This window comes from Trichoplusia ni, chromosome 15 (genome assembly GCF_003590095.1).
Source record: "Trichoplusia ni isolate ovarian cell line Hi5 chromosome 15, tn1, whole genome shotgun sequence".
Taxonomy (NCBI): Eukaryota; Metazoa; Arthropoda; class Insecta; order Lepidoptera; family Noctuidae; genus Trichoplusia; species Trichoplusia ni.
The window spans coordinates 5,158,237-5,181,554 of NC_039492.1; the positions used below are offsets into that span (position 1 = coordinate 5,158,237).

A 23,318-nucleotide genomic window follows, 5' to 3' on the forward strand; every position below is an offset into this window, starting at 1 on the left:
GCGATAGACTTCAAATATCCAATCTTCTTGTCTATGGTTTAGTTACATTTTCGGTGTGGTGGTCGATTTATCATTATTTTTAATAAATTGTTTTCGGAATATACGCGGGAACCTGCCGTCTTAAATAAAACTCATTAACAATGAGCGTGGAAGAGGATATTATGAAAATACAAAAGAAATTGACTAAGATGATTTCAGCGGATGGCACGGTGGGTCTATTATTATATGCATTTTTAGGAATGAAAATAATGAAGCTAAGGACATTTTCCGCGTTGATATTGACTAAATAAGACCGCAACAAATCTGATGAGATGTGATTGCTAATGGAATACGTGTACCGAAAGCGATCATAAACGAGTTTCTATTACTTACTGAGAATGTTATAGATTGTTTTATTTTTATTGCACCGGACGCTTTAGGCTAAGTCTAATAGGATATGTACGCTTATTTATAACTATCCCTAATTGTTTTAGGGGCAAGAAGAGGCTTTGGAATTACTTAAAGGTCTACAGACAATGGCTATAAATCTGGATGTGTTGACCAAAACAAGAATAGGCATGACAGTGAATAATCTTCGCAAGTCTAGCAAGGATGAAGAAGTCATATCCTTATGCAAAACACTAATTAAAAATTGGAAGAAGTTTCTGTCAACTACACCATCTAAAGACAATGGCAGCTCCTCAAAATCCAAAAAGGAAGGGAAGGATAAGGATAAAAAAGATGATAAAGAAAAAGATAAGAAGCTACCAGCTTCCTTCCCACCCCAGTCCAACACGACTGATGCTGTAAGGCTGAAGTGCAGGGAGTTGCTCACACAGGCCCTCAAAGTTGATGGTGAGAACCCCAGCTCCTGCGCTACCCCAGAAGAGTTGGCTGAAGAATTAGAAGAATGCATTTATGCAGAGTTTAAAAACACTGATATGAGATACAAAAACAGGGTCCGGTCAAGAGTTGCCAACCTAAAAGATCCAAAGAATCCCACACTACGCACCAATTATCTCAATGGTGTGATCTCAGCTTCCCGCCTTGCCAAAATGACCCCTGAAGAAATGGCAAGTGATGAAATGAAGAAACTAAGAGAGAAGTTTATTAAAGAGGCCATTGATGATGCACAGTTGGCCACAGTACAGGGAACTAAAACAGAGATGCTCAAGTGCGGCAAATGCAAAAAGAAGAACTGCACATACAACCAGCTGCAGACAAGAAGTTCTGATGAACCGATGACTACTTTTGTACTTTGTAATGAATGCGGCAACCGCTGGAAATTCTGTTAAGACTGCTTTTAACCATCCTGAGGTGACTAGTGTACTCCCAAACAGTACGATACTATATTGTATCAAGTATAATATTACATTTTAATATGAATTATGGTTTCTGTTTTGCTATTTTAATACCACCTTACTACTGTCATTGACTATGAAATCATGTTTAGTAGATAAGGTGATCTTAGTTTAAACTTAAATAAATCTGCTTTAAGTGAACTTACCATTTAATTTGACTGAAGTTGTATTCCCCTGATAAGTTCAAATTTCCACTTTGAAATCATCTTAACTATGTAGAAACTTTTTAACTCTCAACATATTTATTCAGTCTAGGATAGTAATGAAATGCATGTTTCATTGAATAATCATATATTTATAAAACACTGCACAACAGGAATGTGTCCTTTAGGACAAACCTAAAGATTAATATAAAACTGGCACTAAATAACTATGATTACATTATTACAATATGGTAGATATAAATTATTTCTCAGTGTTTAAGTCAGCATGACGCATAAAAATATAAATCTGTGTATGTAATGTTTGTAAATTACTAACACTGTAATGATATTGTCTATAAATATTACAAAGTGAGTAAGTAACCGTGTTGGCCTTTATTTCCATTATTTTTTCATATGGTTTTCATGCTTCCTACTATTAATAAATTTAAGGCATTATCTTGTAACAACAGGTACCTTTAATATGAGTTTTAAGCAACAGACAGGGAGGGATTCAAAGCAGAATATAACAACTTCATCGGTAACATTTTAAAAAATAATTTCCCATGAGCTGTTAAGTACAATTTGTCTACAATCTAAAGCAGCCCAATTTTTTGTTAATTTCACTTTTTGTTTTTTTCCCATGTTATCCAAAATGTCCAGGAAGTTAATATCTAATATGGCAAGCTATGCTTTGGTGAACATCAACATTTTTCATTTGGCTTATACTAAAACTATATTTGTTATAAACAATATCTAATCTAAATTACCTATAACTTTAATTACTATAAAACCATAAAATTACCTTACTCTATCAATAGTTCACCTGTTTTAATTTTCACAAATATTTTTTCACCATTACACGTAAAACTCTTGTTTTGCATGTTTAACTTGAGATCAACTGACTGACTGTCATCTTCTAACCTGGTAATAGTAAAGCTAACATCCTCGTTAGCCGCGAAACATTCTGGGTTGAGTGTTTTGTGGAAATTGAAGTGCGTTCTCAAATGCTCCCGAAGGAAATGTGATTGCACGACTACTAGGTCACAGTGGGAACATTTATGGGTTCCCGCATTAAAATCGGTGTCTCCGTGTCTTCTGTAGTGATTGGTTAAAGAATCCTGACGCTGATTAGTGTAGGGACATAATAAGCACATGTGCATTTTACGCTCTTTTGTAGGCGATGCTTCAGGATTACTAGTGTCCTTACCGTTACTGTTTATTGAACGCCTTCTCTGCAACAGTCTGAGAGTTTGCTGATCGCTTATTGAGAATTGTTGGAAGTCACTCTTCGCTCCTTTGGGCATTGTCTTGATTGCTAGTTTGATGTTATCACAACTATCATCTTGTTTCACATCTTCTTGATTTTCTGGTTCTACATAATCACTGTTTTCCTTCTTTCTCTCGGCCTGCGCTTCATCGTTCATTTGATGTTTTCTCATATGCTGGACGTAGTTAGCATAATATTTGACGGAGTAATCACACAACTCGCATTTATACCTTTGTTTGGATCCATGTAGTGATAGATGAATCTTATATTGTTCTCTTTTTTCAAACGCTGACGGACATTTGTGGCATTTGTATCGCTTTTCTTTTTGGCGTCCATTTTTCAGATATGTCGGATAGATAAATTCAGGGTTACCGTGCATTAAATAACCGAACTGTGGATCGGCTTGTAAGACAGGTGGGAAATGATCATTTGGCTTTACAAGTTTGTCTTTATCAGTTAAGACACGTTTCTGAGCTTCTGTCTTTCTCTGGAATAAATCTGTACCTGATAGTGGAATATTTTTGTAGTCCATGTCTTCCCCTGACTCGTAATCGCAATTGTTTGACTTATTTTCATGTTCATGCAGCATTTCATGTTTGGCTAGATTTCCTATATTCTTCACAGCGTAATTACATTTCTTACACTTATGTTCACCTTGACCGCCATGTAGACCCAAGTGATAAGTGAGCGCAGATGCTTTGAAAAACTTCGCTGGGCATTGTTTACAATAATATTGTTTTGGCACACTTTTACCGTCATTTGACTTTTTCACAATACTTTCGGTACTCGGACTGGTCACTATCCACATGATTTCTGAAGTAGCTGGACAGTGCACGAGTTCTACGGCGGGCTCTCTGTGAGAAGGATGTGAATTGTGAATGAATTTAAGCATCTTCGTTTTAGTGTGATATTCATCTGTGTGAACGTTAAAATGAGCTGCCAATTGATCATCTTCTGGGACTGAAAATTCACAACTCCTGCATTTATTTATATTAGATAAATCATGAAACTTGTCATGAGCGTATAATTCACTTTCGTCAAAGAACCTCGATGGGCACTTTTTACAAAAATATAATATCTTTACTTCACGATTTTCACTTGTTGAATTCTCGTCTTTGAAGGACCCGTCAGCGCTTGATAATTTTTCCATTTCTATAACTTTTCTTAATTTAGAAATTTGTTCTTCGTCGGGGACATCTTCCTCCACGGGACAATAGATGCGGCCGTATATTTCGCCATGAGATTTGGAATGTTCTGCTAGTCTACCAGCATTATCACACGTGAATTTGCATTCAAAGCACTTGTAAAGAGTTGCTTCATTGTTTGCAATGCAATGAATTTTTTCATGATACGGGATCTTACACTTTTGGGAATTGACGTACGAACAGTATCGACATTTATACATTTTGTGAAATTCGTTTTTCGCTGAGACCCATACATACGGCGTTTCATCCAGATTTATGTGAAAATCTTTGGAATCTGCTTTATTTTGTAGCGATGTAGATGCTTCTAATTCCGCCTCAGATTCCATTCGTTTAGTTGCAATGCCGTGTACTCTCAAGTGTTGGTGCAGTAGATGTCTCTTGGAAACGCTGTAGTTGCACTCAGGACATTTATAAGGCGTGTCTGCCGGTAATCTATGAAATTGTTCGTGGTACATGAATTGCGACTTGCTGTTCGTTTCGTACGGGCACTCGGTGCATTTGTGGCGCTTAGTGGACCCCGTTGACGGTGTTGTCGTTGCTTGCGGTTCTGGTACTGGGGATTTGGTGCCCATTGCTCTTGATATGTAGTCTTCTGGGTCTGTGATACCATGGAGCAGTAGATGTTGGATTAGCTCTGGTTCATCCTTGACGAAGTACGGACAGAAGTAACATTTGAATATGGAATGCGGGGAGGGTTGGTGTTGTTGTAGATGAGCAATCAGTTGCTTCTTGTCGGTTGATCTGTACGGACACTTGTTGCATGTGTCGCTGCTGATGTCATTTATGTTCAGCGCTGGATCGGGTTTTGGTTTGACTGTTGTTATCACTTTTATGACACCATCGTGTTTTAAGCGACAATGACGCTGAAAATGAGAAACAAATAGTGTTAGAGTGTACAAAAACATATTTACTTAATTTAAAAATTAAATCAATTAAATTGCCAACTAGGTAGGTACAAACAACTTCATTGATTGGTAAACCCACACGCGTGCGTATTGGTATTGCTGTGGGTTTACTTTTTAGTGACGCTGTCTGTACAATATACAACCAAAGCCCAGGGGAATGACTGCTGTAACACCTCTACTTTCGTATTTTTTTATTTTTCTCAGTTCACTGCTGGATATAGGCCTCAGGCCACGGCTCATGGAACGCCTATCAGCTCAATCTTCAACTCATTTTATAAACAAACGTAAAATTGAACTACTAATTATATGTTCAAAAATTCTCCTCGTAGAACATTGCCATGTTCAAAACGTTGTGATTGTTGACTTGTCGTAATACATAATAGTAATGTTCAACCTTCCAGAGGATTATAAAAACATCTACAGTAAAATTTTATGATTCAAGTTCAGGGAAAGTATTATGAAGTATTCATTATCACATTATTGTATGTATATTCTTTAACAGGTACAAATATGAAAGAACAATAACTGGTAAATGATGTCTAGAGATTTTGTGTACCTGTATGACATGTTTCCAGTTAGATAATTGGTTACAATGGCCGCAGCGATACGCCAGGTCCGCTGGATCAGGGGTGTTTTCTGATTTCTTGTTGACAGGCGGTTTGTGCGGCTCTTCGGGCGCGCCATCCGTCCTCGAGTGTTCGCGGACATGCTCCAACAACGCTTCTCTTGATGGGTCTCTGGAAAATAAAAATAAAACTTTGTAAGTCAATAAACTCATACATGCATAATCTCTCAACATAAAATATGACAACAACAAGTCAAGTGCGCTACTGCATGCAACAGATAAGTATATTTTTATGTACGGATTCCTACTTACTTGTAGTTACACTTTTTACATTTCCACAACGTTTTCTTAGGTTTCTTCGACTCATTTATGCTTCTGTTATCAATAAACGTACTGTCGTACTTATCCTCGCCGTGCTGAGTCTGTAAGTTAAGCGGTTGCATTTCAAATTGTACATTCATAACATCTGAGATATTATTGAAAGATTCATCCATATCCATATTGCCATCTACAGATGTATTAGGATCTAAGTAATGAAACTCGTTTTCACCATTTTCATTTAAAACCGGCATAGCTAAGAATTTGTTATATTTGCTATAGTTTCTCCTTCCGGTTTCGTCAGTCATTAACACCTTCGCATCGTTGTGCTCCGGGTCTCTCGCGGACTTCAACTTAATATGTTTAGTAATATCCCATCTCCAATTGGATTTATATTTGCAAAGGGAACACTCGAATGGTTTTTTATTCAAGTGTCCTACAATATGAACGTGAAATCTGGATGCAGTTGTAGAGAAAAAAGGACAATGTGGACATTTAAATACCTTTCGTCCAAACGCTTGGCTCGGCGATAAATTCATGCTCTCATTCTCGTCAACAATCTCAGCTTCAAAGCTTCTATGTAACTCTGGAAGTGTGGAATCATCGTTGATGTTTATATCTAGAGGTACTTCAAATTTATTTGTCTCCTGGTTTATGTTGTTCCAAACGAAAACAACATTCTCCATCGGATGTGGTTCGGCCTCTTTTTCATGTATTGGAATGATTGTATCGTTACTGTCTTGATTTTGAGCAGCATTTTCAGCTTCCTTTTTATTTCCGCAAGTTTGCATGTGAATGTACAAATCGGCACTTGATTTACATCTGTGTCTGCAGTTTTGGCATCGAGTGGAGCTTAAACTAGTAAGAGATGTGTTCGCAGTTATCCGATTACTTAGCGGTGAGCAATTTTTCTCATGCACTGAGTGTTCCGATAAGCATTTACTTTCGAAGCCACAGATTTTGCATATTAAAGATCCTTCTTCGCCCGTTTCCGTTAACAGCCTTTCTTTTAATCGGTCGAAGAATGACTCATTTTTCTTCCGGCCTGTGGTTTCCTTCGTGGATGGATTGCTACTAACAGGCATTAATATAGCATCACTAGATAGATCGTCTTTTTCGTTCACATCTGTTGGATTTTCCTTGAACCGTTTGCTTGGTGGTTCACCGGAACATGGTTTTTGGTTGGGAGTGGAAGTATTTAACGGTATTAGTTGTGGTATTGGCCTGGGTATTTTCCTGCTTTGTTTTTGTAGTTCATTGCTCAGGTTAGGTGATAGCTGGTTGTAAACATCGTGCGACAGCTGCGATGCGTCTTTTTTAGAATTTGTGTCTGAAGCCGTGGCATCGTTGGAGTCGCTTTTGCAGCTCGCGATATCCCTCTCTGCGTATTGTAGACCCATGTCCTGGAATAAAAGAAAAGGACCTTTAAAATAAAACATTCAATTATTTTAAACTATCCAAGGTACCGTTACTGCTTCTATGTAAGTTATACGGTGGTCATTGAATCGCACAATATCGCGCAGATTGCATTAATGCCTCGGAAGGAATGCGTGCTATTTTTCTTCTTATCTCTTATTTTTAATGCACGAATTACGTCACACATGCTTGCACAAACAAAAGCAAACTACAGATATTTACAAAACCTAGATTTGTTAGAAGCTAGAATACAAATTTAAATATTCTAGTATTTGAAGCTTATTCTAGGATACAAGCTGCTACTAATAGCTACCTACTCAAAAATACGGTATGAAAGAATAAAGTCACATCTTTTGCAGTACACTGAAATAAAAATCGATGACTAATGTGTGTAGCATTTACAATACGCTGAAACACCGTGTCACGAGAAACTAATTTCCCCGACACTTCTGTGACGCAATTACGCAATTCTGTGAGTTTAGCTGCGCACAAATAAAGGATGCAATCAGCCTCCCAGGAAGATGAAACAATGTTGTTTTGGAGTGTAATAATGTATTTTATTACCTAAAGGAACCTACCCTTTCCATATGCGACACTTAAATCATTATAAAGTGAAACAAATTAGAATTAATTGAAATAATGAAAACATGCATTTGAAGGAAGTTCTCTCGAAAAAAATTCCTTTTTCCGGCCCTTAATACAGTCTGTTCATGAAGCGTTTTACTTTCCACACGAGAAGATTATTACGCCTTCGCTTACCGCTGATACAAACATAACTAAATATCTGACAACGACAAACATAAACCAAGCTTCACAATACAATAGAAAAGCTCAAAAATTACGAAAATATACATATTATGATTCGTAAAAGTTGTAGAGTGTTAGGTGATGCGTGATTCGATAATGCAGTCGTAAAACAACGGTCAAAGCTGGTCGTGGGTGTACTTTGTATGTCGTATACTCCCCTCTGCCTACCCACTGTACCAATTACATAGACTGCTAAATTTAAGTACCATATAAAGGTACCACAATTGATGTTCGCAAATGATCAGCGGATTACGGTTTCCAATAAGCACTTCTAACAGACCTATAGAAATGGGATTGGGTATCTTAAAACTTTACCTAAATGGATCTAACGTTAGTGATTAAGTAATACTAAGTCGTAATAGTTAATGAGAACGCACAATATCCTACTGAACTCGTCCTACAATCTAACGAAAGAGATCATAGTTCAAAATGCGACAGTTTAGAAATAACCAGTAACCAATAAAGATTGTAACTGGACATGTATGTTAACAAATAAGTACCTACGGCAATATTGTTTTAGGCGTTTATGAGATCTAAGTACGTAGAATTGTTGCCGCGTGTATTTCTGAATTATCTTGCAACAATTTACTACAAAAATCGAACACTTGTTGTGTTAAAACAAATCTCACGTGTTATTTTTTAGCAAAATATTTCAGAAATGAGAACTAGACGTAGTTTAGAATAGTTTAGATTGCTTCATTCTTCGTCGGAGTAGCCAGGATCATACGATTGTTTTACATGATTAATCAGGTATCGACAGCTGTTAGACGAACTAACAATTGGTTTTCGGTTTACGTAGGATGCCCAAAAACATCTCAAAAGCATATCGGATTATAGAGGGCCGTAGAAGAATGGCACCAATTTGTCAGGTGTTAAATCGATCGTTCATCTGTTGTAAACGACGACCGCGTTTCAGGATATTTATATTCATTCGGGAATATGAAAAATATGAGCTACGGGTCTTTGAAAAACCGTTGAACACGGCCGAGGCTTGGCATACATTGTACGTACTTATGTAATGACATCTCGCCCTTGCCTCTCGGAAGGCAAGCGAGTTGACGCACAGCCGCATTTTAAATTACACTTCTATACTCCTACCTACTTCAAATAAGCTTTAGATCTTATACGATGTATAAAACCATGACGAACATCAAAAATAAAATAATAACGACTACCAATTTTGTATATTTATTTGATGTGAAATATAGCTCGGTTCGCAGTTTATCGGTATGTCTAGCTATAGATTGGGAGCTGGCTATGGTTGTGTACTTATTACAGATTGTGACCGCAACGCCACCCGCGTGGAAAGCTCTTAATTTACCGGGATGAAGCACTATGCAGCAAGCTATATAATCCGGGGTGAATTCTTTCTCGTTACGTAATACTTGACAACATAACGACTACTCTACGGTACCTATCTTTGTTTCAATAAAAACTACGATAAACATTGTAGTCTATTATTATCATGCTTATTAGCATAATACTGAAATGACAGTTTTAAATCGTTGCGTTTGAGTATTTGGGGGTAAGTGACCCATTATTTAATTGACTTGAAATTTATAGAGATTTCAGTATTTTGCCATAAGTCATTTGGATGTAAGCGAAAGTGTAAGGGGTATCGTGTTGCCCAGGTAATTGGATTGAGGAGATCAGATAGGCTCCTTGTTAAACTTTGGTACATACTTAACGGCATCTGGTTAGACTGGAAGCCGAACCCAACATAATTGTTAAAAAGCTAGGATACTCAAATAAGCTTTTTTATTACATCATAATAAAAAAACTTATTTGAGTTAACACAAAAAACCGAAAACATTAACACTCGCTTACAAGTGGAAAGTAGCCCATCGACTTAAGAAAAACAGTGATTACAAAAAAAACATCGCTAGCATGGAAACTCGAACGTCTCTATTTAATATCAGTAAAGCAATACTGAATACATAAAAGATTTTCCGAGAAGTTGTGGGAAACTTTGAACTAGTCTCAGGAGCGAGTTGAAACTGTCTGCCAGGGTAGGTGTCACAGGGCGAAGTTCAAGCAATTGTCTTATCGACGCCTATAAATCTATTAGACGCCATTCGTAATTGTACAAGCATAGTTTACCAGTGCAGCTAAGTACTTAATCTCGTGTTTTAGTAGCTTTAATCCTGGACTTGGTTCTTAGATGAAATATTATGGTTCTTTAGGGCTTGGTAGTTATTTTTGTTAAAATTAGGTTATTGTCAAAGATTGTAAATATTCATCTATCTTGTCCCATTTAGTAACAGTTTAGAAAATGTCGCGAAAAACTTTGTAGATTATATGATTGTTTGTTTACATAGTAGAATTCGCAATGGTCTAGTGGTTATGAGCGCGGCTTTTGACCGAAGTGTTCTCGGGTTGGTAAAGTATTTACCGTAATTTTTATACATTTTTTTTTCATTGCAATATTATTACATGTGTATCCTACGTTGATAATTACTTTTAGTATCTAATAGATTCTTTTATTGTTTACTGTCTCGATTTGAATCTCATACATCTGTTATCAGTCGGATAATTAGACACGGTTCCTAAATGTTTGCTATACTTTGAGTTAGATGTCAGACTAGTGTTTATGAAGCAGTGAGTACTTAGTTGGTAACAGGTCATGCGGGAACAGAGTAACAAGCGTGAGAGAGACATGCACGAAAATGTAAACATGATGCAAAAGGTTGCGAGAAGCGATATTAATGTCGAGTGCAATCCGTGTGCGGTGCGCTCGTGATAACAGTGACAAGGCGTGACGTCACGGCGGGTCCGGCGAGCCGGGCACGCACACAACACACGCGACTCACCGAGACCGAGTGCGAGGACTGCGAGTCGCCGCTCCCTTCTTCCTCCTTGGGGAGCAACGCGCTCGCTGCGTCGCTCTCCGCGATAACCGTGTCGCTGGCGCCCACCCGGTTGCGGCGGCGACTCGACAGCGATTGGCCCACTGGCGGTGTGTGATGATTCATTTCGTGCACCGTCAGACTCTGCTTGATGTCCGCCGTAAAGTTGCACATTGAACAATTGAAAATCCCACTTCCACCGTGATTCTTCATGTGACGGTCCAAGTTCCACTTATATGGTGTTCGGAAATCACATATTGTACACTTGATCATAGGCATCGAATGATACTTGACGTGCTTCGTAAATCTAGCTCTTATGTGAGTGAAATAGTTGCACTTATCGCATGAGAAAAATTTCCCTCTAGTTTTCAACACTTCTGATGGCGCTACTTGATCGACCGTTCTGTCGCACTCAACATCGCCGTCGTCCGGTCGGTCCGAGGAGTCATCGTCCACTTCCATCATTAAATCATCGCAGTCCTCGACTTCCTCTAAAAGGTCTTCTATGCGTTCTGCTTGCTCCATGTTTTCGTAGGAGGGTGGCGATAACTCGGAATCCATTTTAACAGCTGATGGCGTCATTGAACCTCCGTGCACCATTTTAACGTGTCTCATAAGTTTCTGATGATGTCTCGAAGCATACATGCAGTGTGGACAATCGTAAATCTTGAGTTTGACAAAGTGAGCGTCACGCGTGTGAATGAGATAAGCGCGCGGGTTCTGCGTAAAGAACTTGCACTTTGTGCAAATATAGTTCCTCCTTATCTTGCACTGTGGTAATTCTGAATCTTCCGCGGCGTCCGAGGAAGCCTCCGAAGACACGTCGCCGCAGAGGCGGCCTTCAAGGTGGCGCACGACAGTCGCGACCTCGCCGACTTGTGCGCTCGGCGGCGAGGACATCTGCTGTAGCATACTCCGCTGCAACAAAACAATGTTCGCAGTCGGTTAAACGTTCCGGGAGGCGCGCGGCGTGGGGCGGCGAGGGGTGGTCGAGTGTCGCGCGGCGCGCTGCAGCGGACACGTGTGCGGTGCGCGAGAGCGTCGCCGGCTGAATGAGGCGGTGAGGCGCCGCGGCCGGCTCGCAGGCAAGCAGCCGACAAGCGCGGCGGCTGGCGGCCGGCCCGAGGGCGCGTGGGCGCGGCGCTGAGCCGCCGAGCTCCATGTTTTTCATCCTCAACGTCGGCAAGGGGAGCCGGCGCGCGGACGACCTCAACTCGGCAACGGTCTAATGACTGTTTGTGCTCTAACATGTTGTTGATATTTTTTAACATTATGTCCGCGGTATACGCGTCATCATCATTACATTACGCGACGGCGTAGAAGAGATATCATTTTAATATGATAAGATAAATAATGAAGCAGAGGTTAGCAGAACCCAAACACCGTTAGGGGTGGACAGAGTACCAGGTTCAAGATGAATGTTAATATAAAACTTATCAGGCGATATATATATGTTTAGTTTTGCTGATATATTATAATTGATAATTAGCATATAAAAAGTACATTTCTCATTCAGCAAAAGCGTTTTTCCATAGTGCTAATTTTAGCGTTGATGTCTTTTCTGTAGATGCCGACTTGTACATTAAAATTGAATACGTACGATTTTATTTAACATAGACTATGAATGTTTAGACATGAAAAGTGGTTGTTGTCGTACTTAAGGGTATCGGAAGAGCAGCAACTTGATTGATTTACGTACATCACAATTCGGGGAATAAGATGAAACGACTCTACATTTTGTAATTTTTCTGGATTTCCCTAAACAGTTGAATGTTTCTTAACCTAAATATAAACTATCGAGAAATAAAGTCTGAAAGCCCGATAATACACGTTGAGTGACACAATAATAATTACAGACTGCCCAAATACCTGTGCCCCACGGTTGGGCAACAACACCAACGGCTTTATCAGACACTACACCTTACAAACAAACCATAACCCTTCTTGTGGGCTTGCTGTCGAATAAAATGCGACACACATCTCTTTTTTCAATTTTCAACTTTGCGCGTATCGTATAAAGTCAAAAATAGATTGGACTGGTTTTGTTATGTATCTACGATGCTGTATTATGGCATGCCGACAGCTGTGTCGTTAGTTACCGGCTTTTTTGGCGACTGTAGTCTTAATGCGAGAGGAATAGGGTTGAAATTGTACTATAAATATTGTCAAAAATTGTGAGTACTGGCTGTCGTACTGAGAGTATCAGTTGGTTGAGAGCTTTATTTGTAATTTGCATCGCTATAAGAGACGGCCATGATCGTGTGACGAGATTACTTGTCTATCAGATTTTTAATAACGGTTGCAAAAAATCTGTTACGGTAGTTTTATCTGGTTTTTTAACAAAACACAACTTTTACACGAGTCAATTGCTGATTATGTATCAATCAATCAATTTGTTGATAGGTAGAGTTATCAGATATTAAAATTTTAATCCAACGTTTTAGTGAGTTTCCATAACAGGGACGACCTATAAAATGCCTATAAACAAGAGCACGTTAATTCTTCACGGCTACGGAACCCACGGTGAGCGATCATAATCCGTTACGTTTATTCAAAATAAGTAATTAATTATACAGAACAAAAAACGACGCTAATTGCCGTTTGTTTTTAACTAAACTATGAATGAAATTAACAAATCGCTTTAACATCTATTTAAATTGGGTGTAATCACGTTTACTGAACAACAAACTGCCGTAGCATCTAAATAGTTCATAATTATGTGGATACTCCTTTCTGCTCCATTTACACGTGTTAAACAAATCAACATGGACGGCTGATAACAATGTATTGTGATTTATTTGTAAATATTATAATGTAGTGGTTAGGCATCGTGGCGCAGAATAACATTCGGACGTTACGAGACGAGTAGTGGTCCACGCAGCCGCGCCCTAACATCTCCGGAGCTAATGATGACGAAGGCGATGATTGTTATTATGAAGAGGTCGCATTATCAAGTGCGTGGTGTAACACAGGCGTGTGTTAGGCAGGTGACGTGTGCTGGTGGCCGGCGGCGCGGGGCGCGGGGCGCGGGGCCGGGGTCGTCGCCGACACTGACAGGGCCGAGGCAGGAAACGGCCGGAGAAGGCATCCCAGCCCGAGCACAATGGAGGCGGCGCGCCGCAGGGGGAGCCCTCGCAATCGATATGCCGTCGCTAAGGTCCGATGGCCGCTGCGAGCGGTTTGGAGCGCTGCAGAGGCGGATGCCCCTCGCCCCGCGCGCCGCGCCCCGCGCTCACCACACCTGCTGTGTATTTATAGAGCGGCACAGCCGGCGCAGGGATGCAGGGATGTCGACTTTACCACGGCCGTCGACGTCTACCTACCTATGCGCTGTAGGCACGCACGCAATGTTCGCACGCACGCCGCCGCGCCCGCTGCCGCCATGCCGCCCGGGTGACGCCCGACTGTTTATTATTTGTCACAATGAACATAAAAATAGCACCCGCTCGTTAAGTACCATACTGAATACACTGTTTGCAACGCCAACAGTACAAACGATCATTACGCATTAACTGATTAAGACTGCTTCGAAACGATCTAGGTGCAAAGCAGTTAATTACCCTCCTGCACGAATTACAGGGCGCAGGTCCGAGTGAGTAGCAGTTCGAATACCGTGTAATATTCAGTAAACAGTAGAAACGTTGAAAAGCATTGACATTGTTATCGTATAAACGTGAGTTCATATAAAATATTTCAAGGGTAATTAAATTATGTTCAACACTCAAAATAAACACCGCTATTCGGAGTAGTACACGTTTTACAAAAAACAGACAAAAACAAGTCCAATAAAGTTCAGCATAAGTTTCACGGTTATTATAACTGAACGATCAAACATGTGGCTATGGCCAGTCCCTTATAAACGCATTATATTATAAACGTTATGTTAATAACACCTCGTTCCTTTCACTCTCGTTACGTTCAAGTTCGATTCCAGAGACAAGTCATTCGGTGTTATCGAGGACGCTTTTGCTTTCATTAGATAGCCGATCGGTATTTATTTTTTTATCTAGCCTAGAAACGGAATCATTCAATCATTTCTGGTGGACCAAGGTTGGTATTCCCGGTGACCTTAATGCTAAGAGGACGTGTTTGTAAACAACGTGGTTAGATATGTAGGTGTATGTCTTTTCTCGATTATGTGACATCTAGATGCTAAGATAAGAGAGAAAAAGTCAACAACTTGACACCCGTCGTGCTTAAAAGAATTGTTTACCGCATACAAGTAAGTTGTCTGGTAAGACAGTTCGTAATACGAACATACTTATTTGATCTATTTTCGCACGAAAATTGTTTTGCAGAGAAGTGATGACTTCAAGAAACTTGAGCTTAACGCCGATGACATTGTAGAGGTTATTACTTGTTAGTGCCCTACGGTGCAACGACCGGGTGTCAAAATTGCAAAATTAGTAGAAATGCGTTTTAGCAATATGTTAAATTCACGTGACAAATAAGGTCAACAAAATGTATTAATTACTTTTCGAATAAGTCAACGTTTTCCGCTTTCTATTTTCGTCATGAGTTAATTAAATAACGGTTATTTTTACTTAAAATTATGCTTGTATAATCTTTAGCATTATTAGCATATTGTCTATTGCTACAACTTTTCGAATCTATCTTCAAAGCACGTTGATTTATCAATTTTCGTTAGCTATGCGATATACATCTTTGAGCACTGAAATAAATCATAGATATCGAACGAAAAGTGGTAGATTTTAGCGACACTTGCTCTTTAGATGTAGAGTTACATATACCTCCTATGAGGAGCTGGCGGCAACCCAGATTTTTCTCTACAATTCCTCTTTATGCGGTACATTACTGTACGTAGTGGATGGATTAAAGTTTATACTGAATCATGTTGTAATATAACCGTTGTTTAAAGGATGTTGCTCAAACTCACGACTACTCGATCAAAACCCTGTCACATTAGTTGTTGCGCTACAATAGAAAACGTCCGCCAAATGATAAATGCAATTCTGAGTGATTCGTTTTCAGCGACGCTTACTTTTTAGCGGCTGCTATAAAACTGTGTCTGTACTCGGAATTAGTCCGCTCGACCACAAGGATAGAGAGATACGCCGTGCGTCGTATAGCGAGTGTAGGTATGTGCGTTGTCGCTATACTCGCATGGTGTGGTTGTGTATCGCAGTGTGGCGTCATTTGTTTGCAGCGTTCTTGTAGGAGTTGAAGTGAGCTGAGTCGTAAGCATTCCAAGCGTGACTAACCACGTAGGTACCATGGTGAAGCGCTCACCTCGAAACGGCCTCCGCTGACCACTTCTTGAATTCAAACCCGTTTTGTCCTACCATGTTATAGAAAGAATGCATTGTAGTCCCTATCAGTTACCCGTTATTTGGAAACATGATACCACTGTTTTGGGCAATCGATGTAGTCTCTGCTCTAGTGTTGAGGAAAAGACAGACGACGTTATATTTTAATGTTGTTGAGTTTTTTATGCTAACACAATGGTAAATATTTTAATTAATTGCTGGTTGAGAAGGTAGCTGTTTAACATGGTCTGTGCTGTTTGGAGGAAAAATGTTGGTAACCTATTTTCAGTAATAAGCGATTATGTATTGCAAAAACTGTTCACAGTATACTTAAAACTTCAAGGCAATTGTGAGTCTGTCGAGGACGTTGTCGAAGGCAGGCAATCAATCGGCACGTGTACTCAAACCGCTTGTGCGCCGACACAACGTAGGTATGTAGATGGAGTAGCTACTTAACTACCTCGGCATACAATACCTATTATGAGGTCCGATAAGAATGCGTGCCGCGTTCTTGCCTTAAAGAGTCGCTATGTTAGGCCAATGTTAAATCAGTGATCAGTGACCGACGCATTAATATCACGAAGCGAGACCGATTGCCATACTAATGTGTTTGTGCGGTGAAGCCGGAGATAGGTTTAAATAATGTTAGTTTACAGAGGCGGGATGGTGCAGCGGCGTTGCGAATTTTGCGACGCAAATAATTTGCGCGCCAATTGACCTTTCGTCGGCCGTCGTCGTCGGAGCAGCGCGGCGGCGGCGGGCGCTCCGGCCTAACACGCGCTATATATAGTTGCGCGACAACACGCCACTCCGGCCGACACCCGCCAGGGGCCGGCTACGTAGGCAGTTTCCCTTTATCACCCACCCGACAGCCTCTGCCTGGATTTTACGGAAGCTTTGCCAGAGCCGCCGCCTCGACAGACACTAGGCGACGGGATGTCGACCCACACCACCCTCCCGGGATCAATACAGATGGTCGCCGCAAGAACACCCTAGTGTGGAAACGTATTACCGTAGACGATCCTAAATAGGGTAAACTTTATAGGGTGCGACAATGTAAGCGAACGAGCGCCGCCGCTGTTTACAGCGTCTCTGCGCTGGCATTAAAACGTAATGCAATCCGAATAATGATGACTTGTAGCTTGCTTGTAGCCAAAGTCATCGGAGTACCTAACTCTAGGTAGCACGCTGCAGACATCCGAGTATCGACAGCGACATAGGACTTGTTTATGTGAATATAGATATTAATGCGATGTGTCTCGCTAACGAGCATGACTGTCACCGGTCCGACTGGTAATTAACACGACCTTGAAGCAGGCCGCTAAGCGATGCACGGCGCTCGCGTCGCATATAATGAAAGGATCGGTGCGGTCGGTTGTCGACGGCCATCGTGGCAACAGTGTTCTCGAATGGAATTCGTACCGAGTGGCGGGTGGCGTGCACTGTGCTCGTTTAAAGATGGCTGCGATAAGGCGTAGTGACGCTCCTCGGGCGCGGGCGTCGTGTCGGCGGCGCGGCTGTGTGCGTGCGGCGGTGTGGCGACGCCATCCTGGTCTCCCGCGCCCCGCCCCCGCCCCGCGCCGCGCCCGCTGCACGTTCCGCAACATGTGCGGTGGCCTGCCGCCTGCCGGCTCTGTCCATACGCCACCCAACAGCCGACCGCAGCCGCTCTCATGTCGCTCCTCCCGCGCCGAGGCCCGCTGATAAATGCGCCTTATCAAACCACCAGATAGCAGAGGTGCTGCTCGCTCGTTTAGGTGTCACGGACGACGCGCTCTCATCGCCGTCGACCGACTCGTGCATGAACACAGTCACGGCGGCTTGTTTGTGTCACTTAGCGATTTACTCATTATGAGTCAATAGCTACTGTTTCCAATGGCACACACCCGATATAAAAGCATTTAGCACACTACAGCGCACGTAGCACTGAATGTACTGATATACAGCTACGTAAGTATCGACAGTACCTACTGGCTGCCGCCAACTAGTCACTCACCGTAAGTACTCGCGTGTACTGAGAGCTGGAGCAACTGTTGTGTGCATCTCAGTCGATAAACATGCGACATTCTAGCCTCCTGGCCACGTGTTGCTCAAGACATCGGCGTGACGCGAACGTTTTTCATAAAACCCTACGCTGTAAGGTTTCGCTTTACATATTTCAATGCAAATTCGATAAAACAAATCACAACATAACTAAACAAAACACACAACATATAGCTCTACCAATCGCGTCCTTATGTATTGCATACAGACAGGTAGACGACACAAGATTGTAATAAATAGTAGGAACTTGATTGCCTATTTAAATACTCAATCGAATTGAATGAAATGTCTCAATGACACACGAGTCGCGGCTAACGGCAAGTTATGTAGTAGGTACATAATATCATCTGCAACCCTGTTGCGTTATGTAGGGGAATATGCATAATACACATTCCGTATAGGACAACAATAACGACTCTATAGGCAATTTGCAATTTAGATTACCTACTAAATATTGGCACCCATTACGAGTTTGTCGACAGTCGGTACATTGAGTGGACAGCGGCGCTGCAATCGTACACACAGTCACCTACATAACGAGTGCATGGTGCAGGCTGTAGAAACCTAGGAAAGCGGCCGCAACGTGTCGCAAGAAGCCGTTGAAGTAACATAAGCGCAGCAAATTATCAGGGTCGAGCGACGACGCCGCGCCGCCGCGGGCCGCACGATCGGCAGCGCCTACGCGCTACCTACCTAGCTAAACGTACCACCTATACACCATACATACTTGGTGCTCGTGTAAACAGCTACACCGCAGCGTCGCCGCGCGGCCGCCACTTCTCTGCTCGCTGCTCACAAGGCGGCGGAAAAACACGATCACGGACACGGCAAAAGGACAGCCGCTCGACAATACGAGCCGACAACAAAGCCATCCAACAAACTCACGCGCCCACTTCCCAGAAACAGTCGGACGTTGTGGCGCTGAAGAATATCTTTAATATTGTTTTACGTTTGCTTGCAACGTCCGCGTAAATGTAGAGCGCTCCGTTTACGAAATTCGTTAGTGTTTACTGTTGCTGTTGATGATTAGGTTAGTATTTAAATCTGTTGGTTATCATAATAGGCCGCGGAGGGCGATGGTGGTCGGCCATATTGAGGCGTCTGCTTCCAAACGAGTTTCGTGCGCAAGCAGCCGGCTGGCAGCTGCTCTCGTGTCAGGTGGTGCGTGGCCTCGCGCACTCGACTCTCGACATAAGAACTACCTACCTACCGCCACATCGTGTTTCAGATGCAATGCGTCGCGATCACAGCCGAGCACTAATTAAGGTATAGAGCGAACTCAATTAGGTGACGGCACGATTGTTAACGATGGCGTCTCGTATTGCCCACTACAGAGTCACGAACTACTTGTATATATATTGATATCAATTTGTGCCATTTGTTTAACAAATTTCAGAAGTGCGCGTGGATACATACCTATATTGACTATCAGCATTGCAACTGAGCTGTTGAGTTCTACTAAAAGAGAATTAGATGCGCGAAAATAAAAAAAAACACCGCTTCTCTCTGAAACATGTAACGAGTAAGCAAATACCTATAGGTACGTACAGTATGTAGATGTACAGTGTAACCCTCGAGGTGAACGCGAAACGCAGTTAATTGTTTGTTACACAGTAATGGCACTCGTCAGAACCACGATCCAGATACTGCAATTAAACGGAAAATGTTTCATGAATACTGCAAACAAAAGAAACAATGCTTCGCGCTTAGGTCATATTTAGGTGGTGTGGTCGCCTGCGCAGTGAGGTCACTGAGGCGAGTGCGACGCCCCGCGCGCACAACACGCCGCGCGGGCGGCACGGAGTCAGCAGCGAGCACGCATGCAATACGTGCCGCCTACAGCCAGCACGCGGCTATCTGTTACGTATGTAGAGTTGGATATAGCGCGGTCGCTAGCGCTGGCACGCCGCTCATTGTTGGCTGATGCGCCATGGCTGGCGCAAACACGAACGGACGACCTCTTTTCGTTTCAGTGACATCGCAAACGAGGCGAGCTCCAGAGGGGGCAGCGTATTGAAAATGAAAGCATCCTGCTCAGAACTTGTTTTATGTCATCTGTATCGACGGCGCTTGAGGACTCTACAAGGCTTTGTTGTATTATATAATGACGTGACAAGTAAAGTTTACGTAGATAACATTTTGTATATTCTCCTATTTCGCGGCGATAAAAAGCATACCTACTGCTCAATGCGGCTAACAGCTCTGTGTAGCAATATGTCATAAGGAATTATTTGCTGACATCAACATTCATATCTTAATGATGGTTACAGCGTCGACCATTCTTTACACGCGATTACCTGTACAGATGGTAAATGAATAACAACAACTTAATATTGCGGAGTGGGTAAACGGGTGGCTGATGGCATCGGCACCTAGAGGCGTTACTGACGGGTTACCATGTGAATCGGACCGGCTTGGTAACGTACATACCCCACCTCGGTACTTGCTTACCGGTCCGTTGTGGTAGCCAACATCTGGCGTGCTTTCAATGTTTGTAACCTACGTATAGAAACCCGCATACTATAGCTAGGTATCGCCCGGTATCACCCGGTAGCGCCAAATACGAAATAATTATCAGTGTTAGCCACGTATCAGATCTGTGAGCTTATCAAGAGCACATAATGAACACTGTGAAATGTGCAACAACCATTGCGTGCTACAAGAGCATATAGTCTTCGATAAAACACGCAACAGCAAGCAATGAACATTACATTTAAATCTGGCAAGCCCGGAGTATGCAATGAATCTCAGCACACAAACATTCTGTCAATACACTCGAGTCTACAAACGTTTCGTTACGGCGTAAGATACTCTTAACTAAGTAGTAAGTACTCTGCCAATAAAATACGAGGTAACATCCTCTTAGCTAACACGACTTTGTATAATAGGACCGGCTGCTTTAATCTAACATTACAAAGTCCCGTTGAACGTATGTACTGATGTTATATATTCGCTAGGTTACGTAGCTTCACAGAATCCTCGACAAGGCTAACGTTGATAACGTTATCTCGGCCAAGTGCCGGCGACTGCGGTTACCGCAGACCACAAATTTAGGTAGTCTAGTAACTATAGTACTCACTAAAATAGTAACTGTCGAAGGTCTAAACGAAATTGTACCAAGTTTACCTGAAAATGTCGAATGACCGGCTCTAGTCAACGTTATTGTTATATGGATATGAGTATTAATAAATTCATAGGGACATGAGCACGCAAAACAATAGTGTTTGAGTACCGTGACAAGTTTCCGTTGCTATTCGCTTCCAACGATTGAACTATTTTCCTTAAGGGCTCTGCGTTCAATTGGTCAAATGAAAGATAAATAGTCATATCACTTTGAATACCAAAAGAACTATTAATTTCTCATGTACTTAGTTATTTGATTAGAAAGTCCTAGCAATAATCCTATAGCATACATAACAGCTTTACATTTTGTCATACAACACCAAAAAGAGATGTAAACAAAAAAGAATCTGAAATTCATGATACTAACGGATATGCAAAAAAAGATTCGACGAAATCAATTTGATTTAGGAACGTAAATTGAATCCCGTTAACATGATGTGGCTCGGAAAACAAGCAATTGTGATGAAGTTGTGTGCGTTGGTTATTTAATAGCGGCTGCTGGCTGCATGACGTGCCAAGGACGCCGGCGACGGTCCGTGATAGATCTACGTACATGTAAAAGGAAAATCTGCAAAGCAGCCCCCTGCCGCGCCCTCGGGCTGCGGGGAACGACGGGAGGTCGCCCGACCTCTGCTCCTCGCCTATCTCAACCTAGATGTATATGTTTGTGTACGTACCCAGCTCGAGTACATACAACATACTCATCTGAGCGCAGCTAACATTTCTTTGGATAACTGCGAGCGCTGTAATTCATTAAAATTATCCTGCTTTAAGACGATAACCGTACCTTATGAGTAAATATCATTTGACGGTCAGGCGACACTATAAAACAATCTGCGTACAAGACTGAAACTCTAACAACTTTGAAAGGACAATTAACTTTTTGAATCACTAGCTTCATAAGTACGGGTTGTACGGCAGTTAATTCTACTCAGATTACATCTTTTACATCCATAATGTATAGAAAAATGCAAACTCTGAAGTGCAAACAAGTGCAAAGTAATAAAGGGGTGGTATTGAATTTTTTGCTGGGCGCTGCCAATTATGTTAATTCTTACAGCTCCCGTACAAATTTTCCCGCGACGGTCGTGTTTTATAGCCCATTGCCCGATTAACGTGCGCATACTATATTAAGGTAGTTAATAAAACTTCATCGGACATTGAAGAGTGAGCAACATCCGCAACATCTGTCGGGGCGCGGAGAGCTACGGCGAGAGGCGAGCGTGTGACACTCGTGTTATTACTAAACCATAGTACTAAGCGGCATCGGGGCCGCGTCGTCGACAGTATTCCAAAATCGTTTATGAAATTTCGAAGCGTTTCATGAATATTGTCGAAGTCGGCTCAAGTTACAGCTGGGCCTAGTCCCGACGGCGACCTAAATTCTTATGTAAGCGAGCTGTCAAAAACGTTCCAACGCAATAAATTATGTCTCAGGACGAGAGATCAGGCTCCCGTCCAGAATTGGGAAAACATTAACAGGTGCTATTTACATGAAAACGCTGACTAAGGGCATTCGCGATAAAAACATCATGCATGTAAGCCCATATAAGTTATTAAATCCATAAAAACCAATAGTCATCATTTACCAACGCGTTATCATATCAAACGTATTGGATAGTTTTCAAGATAGGAAAAATAAAATGTCATTAGGATGTAATTCTGTATCTATTTCCAAAATTATCTTCGTTTGTGCCTCACGTCAACTTTAAAACAGTGCTGTCACCATAATATGGATGAGATATTTTTATATTGCAGAGTATAACGGATAACTAAATTGATACTGAAATTCGTATTGCTCTATGTTATATTTAGATAATTGCCGCCAAGTCATAGAGCAATCAGATAAACTTTAGCAAATCAATGTGCGTCTAATCCGTTGGCAGAAATTTCATGTCTGCTTAACATCGCGAGATCAAAGATAAGTGGGGGGCAAACATCGACCAAACATACTGAGAATAAAGGTGGCTATTCACACGATTCCAATCCTCAGAGTCGAAAAACTGCTCTTGATTTCGAATACGTGTAAAAGTTAACTCTAAAAGCAACACGCGACCGCCCAGCCGCGTCCAA

The 23,318-nt window shown here is 41.7% G+C and overlaps 2 protein-coding genes across 4 annotated transcripts in view; one reads left to right on the top strand and one right to left on the bottom strand.

Annotated features, from left to right (window-relative positions):
- LOC113500941 (transcription elongation factor S-II) lies at nt 1–1,864 on the top strand. The gene is made up of 2 exons (XM_026881886.1): nt 1–209; nt 474–1,864. The coding sequence occupies exons 1-2, from the start codon at nt 141–143 to the stop codon at nt 1,272–1,274; spliced, it is 870 nt and encodes a 289-aa protein (XP_026737687.1). The 5' UTR covers nt 1–140; the 3' UTR covers nt 1,275–1,864.
- The window catches only part of LOC113500940 (zinc finger protein 91-like), a 26,760-nt gene continuing 5,056 nt past the window's right edge, over nt 1,615–23,318 (bottom strand). The window contains exons 2-6 of one of the 3 annotated variants that reach the window (XM_026881885.1): nt 10,777–11,730; nt 6,247–7,146; nt 5,738–5,847; nt 5,417–5,597; nt 1,615–4,818 (exon numbers count right to left, since the gene is read on the bottom strand). In XM_026881885.1, coding sequence (XP_026737686.1) covers nt 2,287–4,818; nt 5,417–5,597; nt 5,738–5,847; nt 6,247–7,146; nt 10,777–11,724 — 4,671 coding nt within the window. In that variant the 5' untranslated portion in view covers nt 11,725–11,730 and the 3' untranslated portion in view covers nt 1,615–2,286. Of the gene's footprint in view, nt 4,819–5,416; nt 5,598–5,737; nt 7,147–10,776; nt 11,731–19,670; nt 20,244–23,318 lie in introns of those variants that run through there. The other 2 variants (XM_026881883.1, XM_026881882.1) reach the window with 2 other exon arrangements.

Coding starts and splice junctions, on each gene's coding strand:
- LOC113500941 (XM_026881886.1), top strand. CDS start 141: ATGAGCGTGGAAGAGGATATTATGAAAATACAAAAGAAATTGACTAAG. Junction 210..473: donor TGATTTCAGCGGATGGCACG/GTGGGTCTATTA, acceptor TAATTGTTTTAG/GGGCAAGAAGAGGCTTTGGA.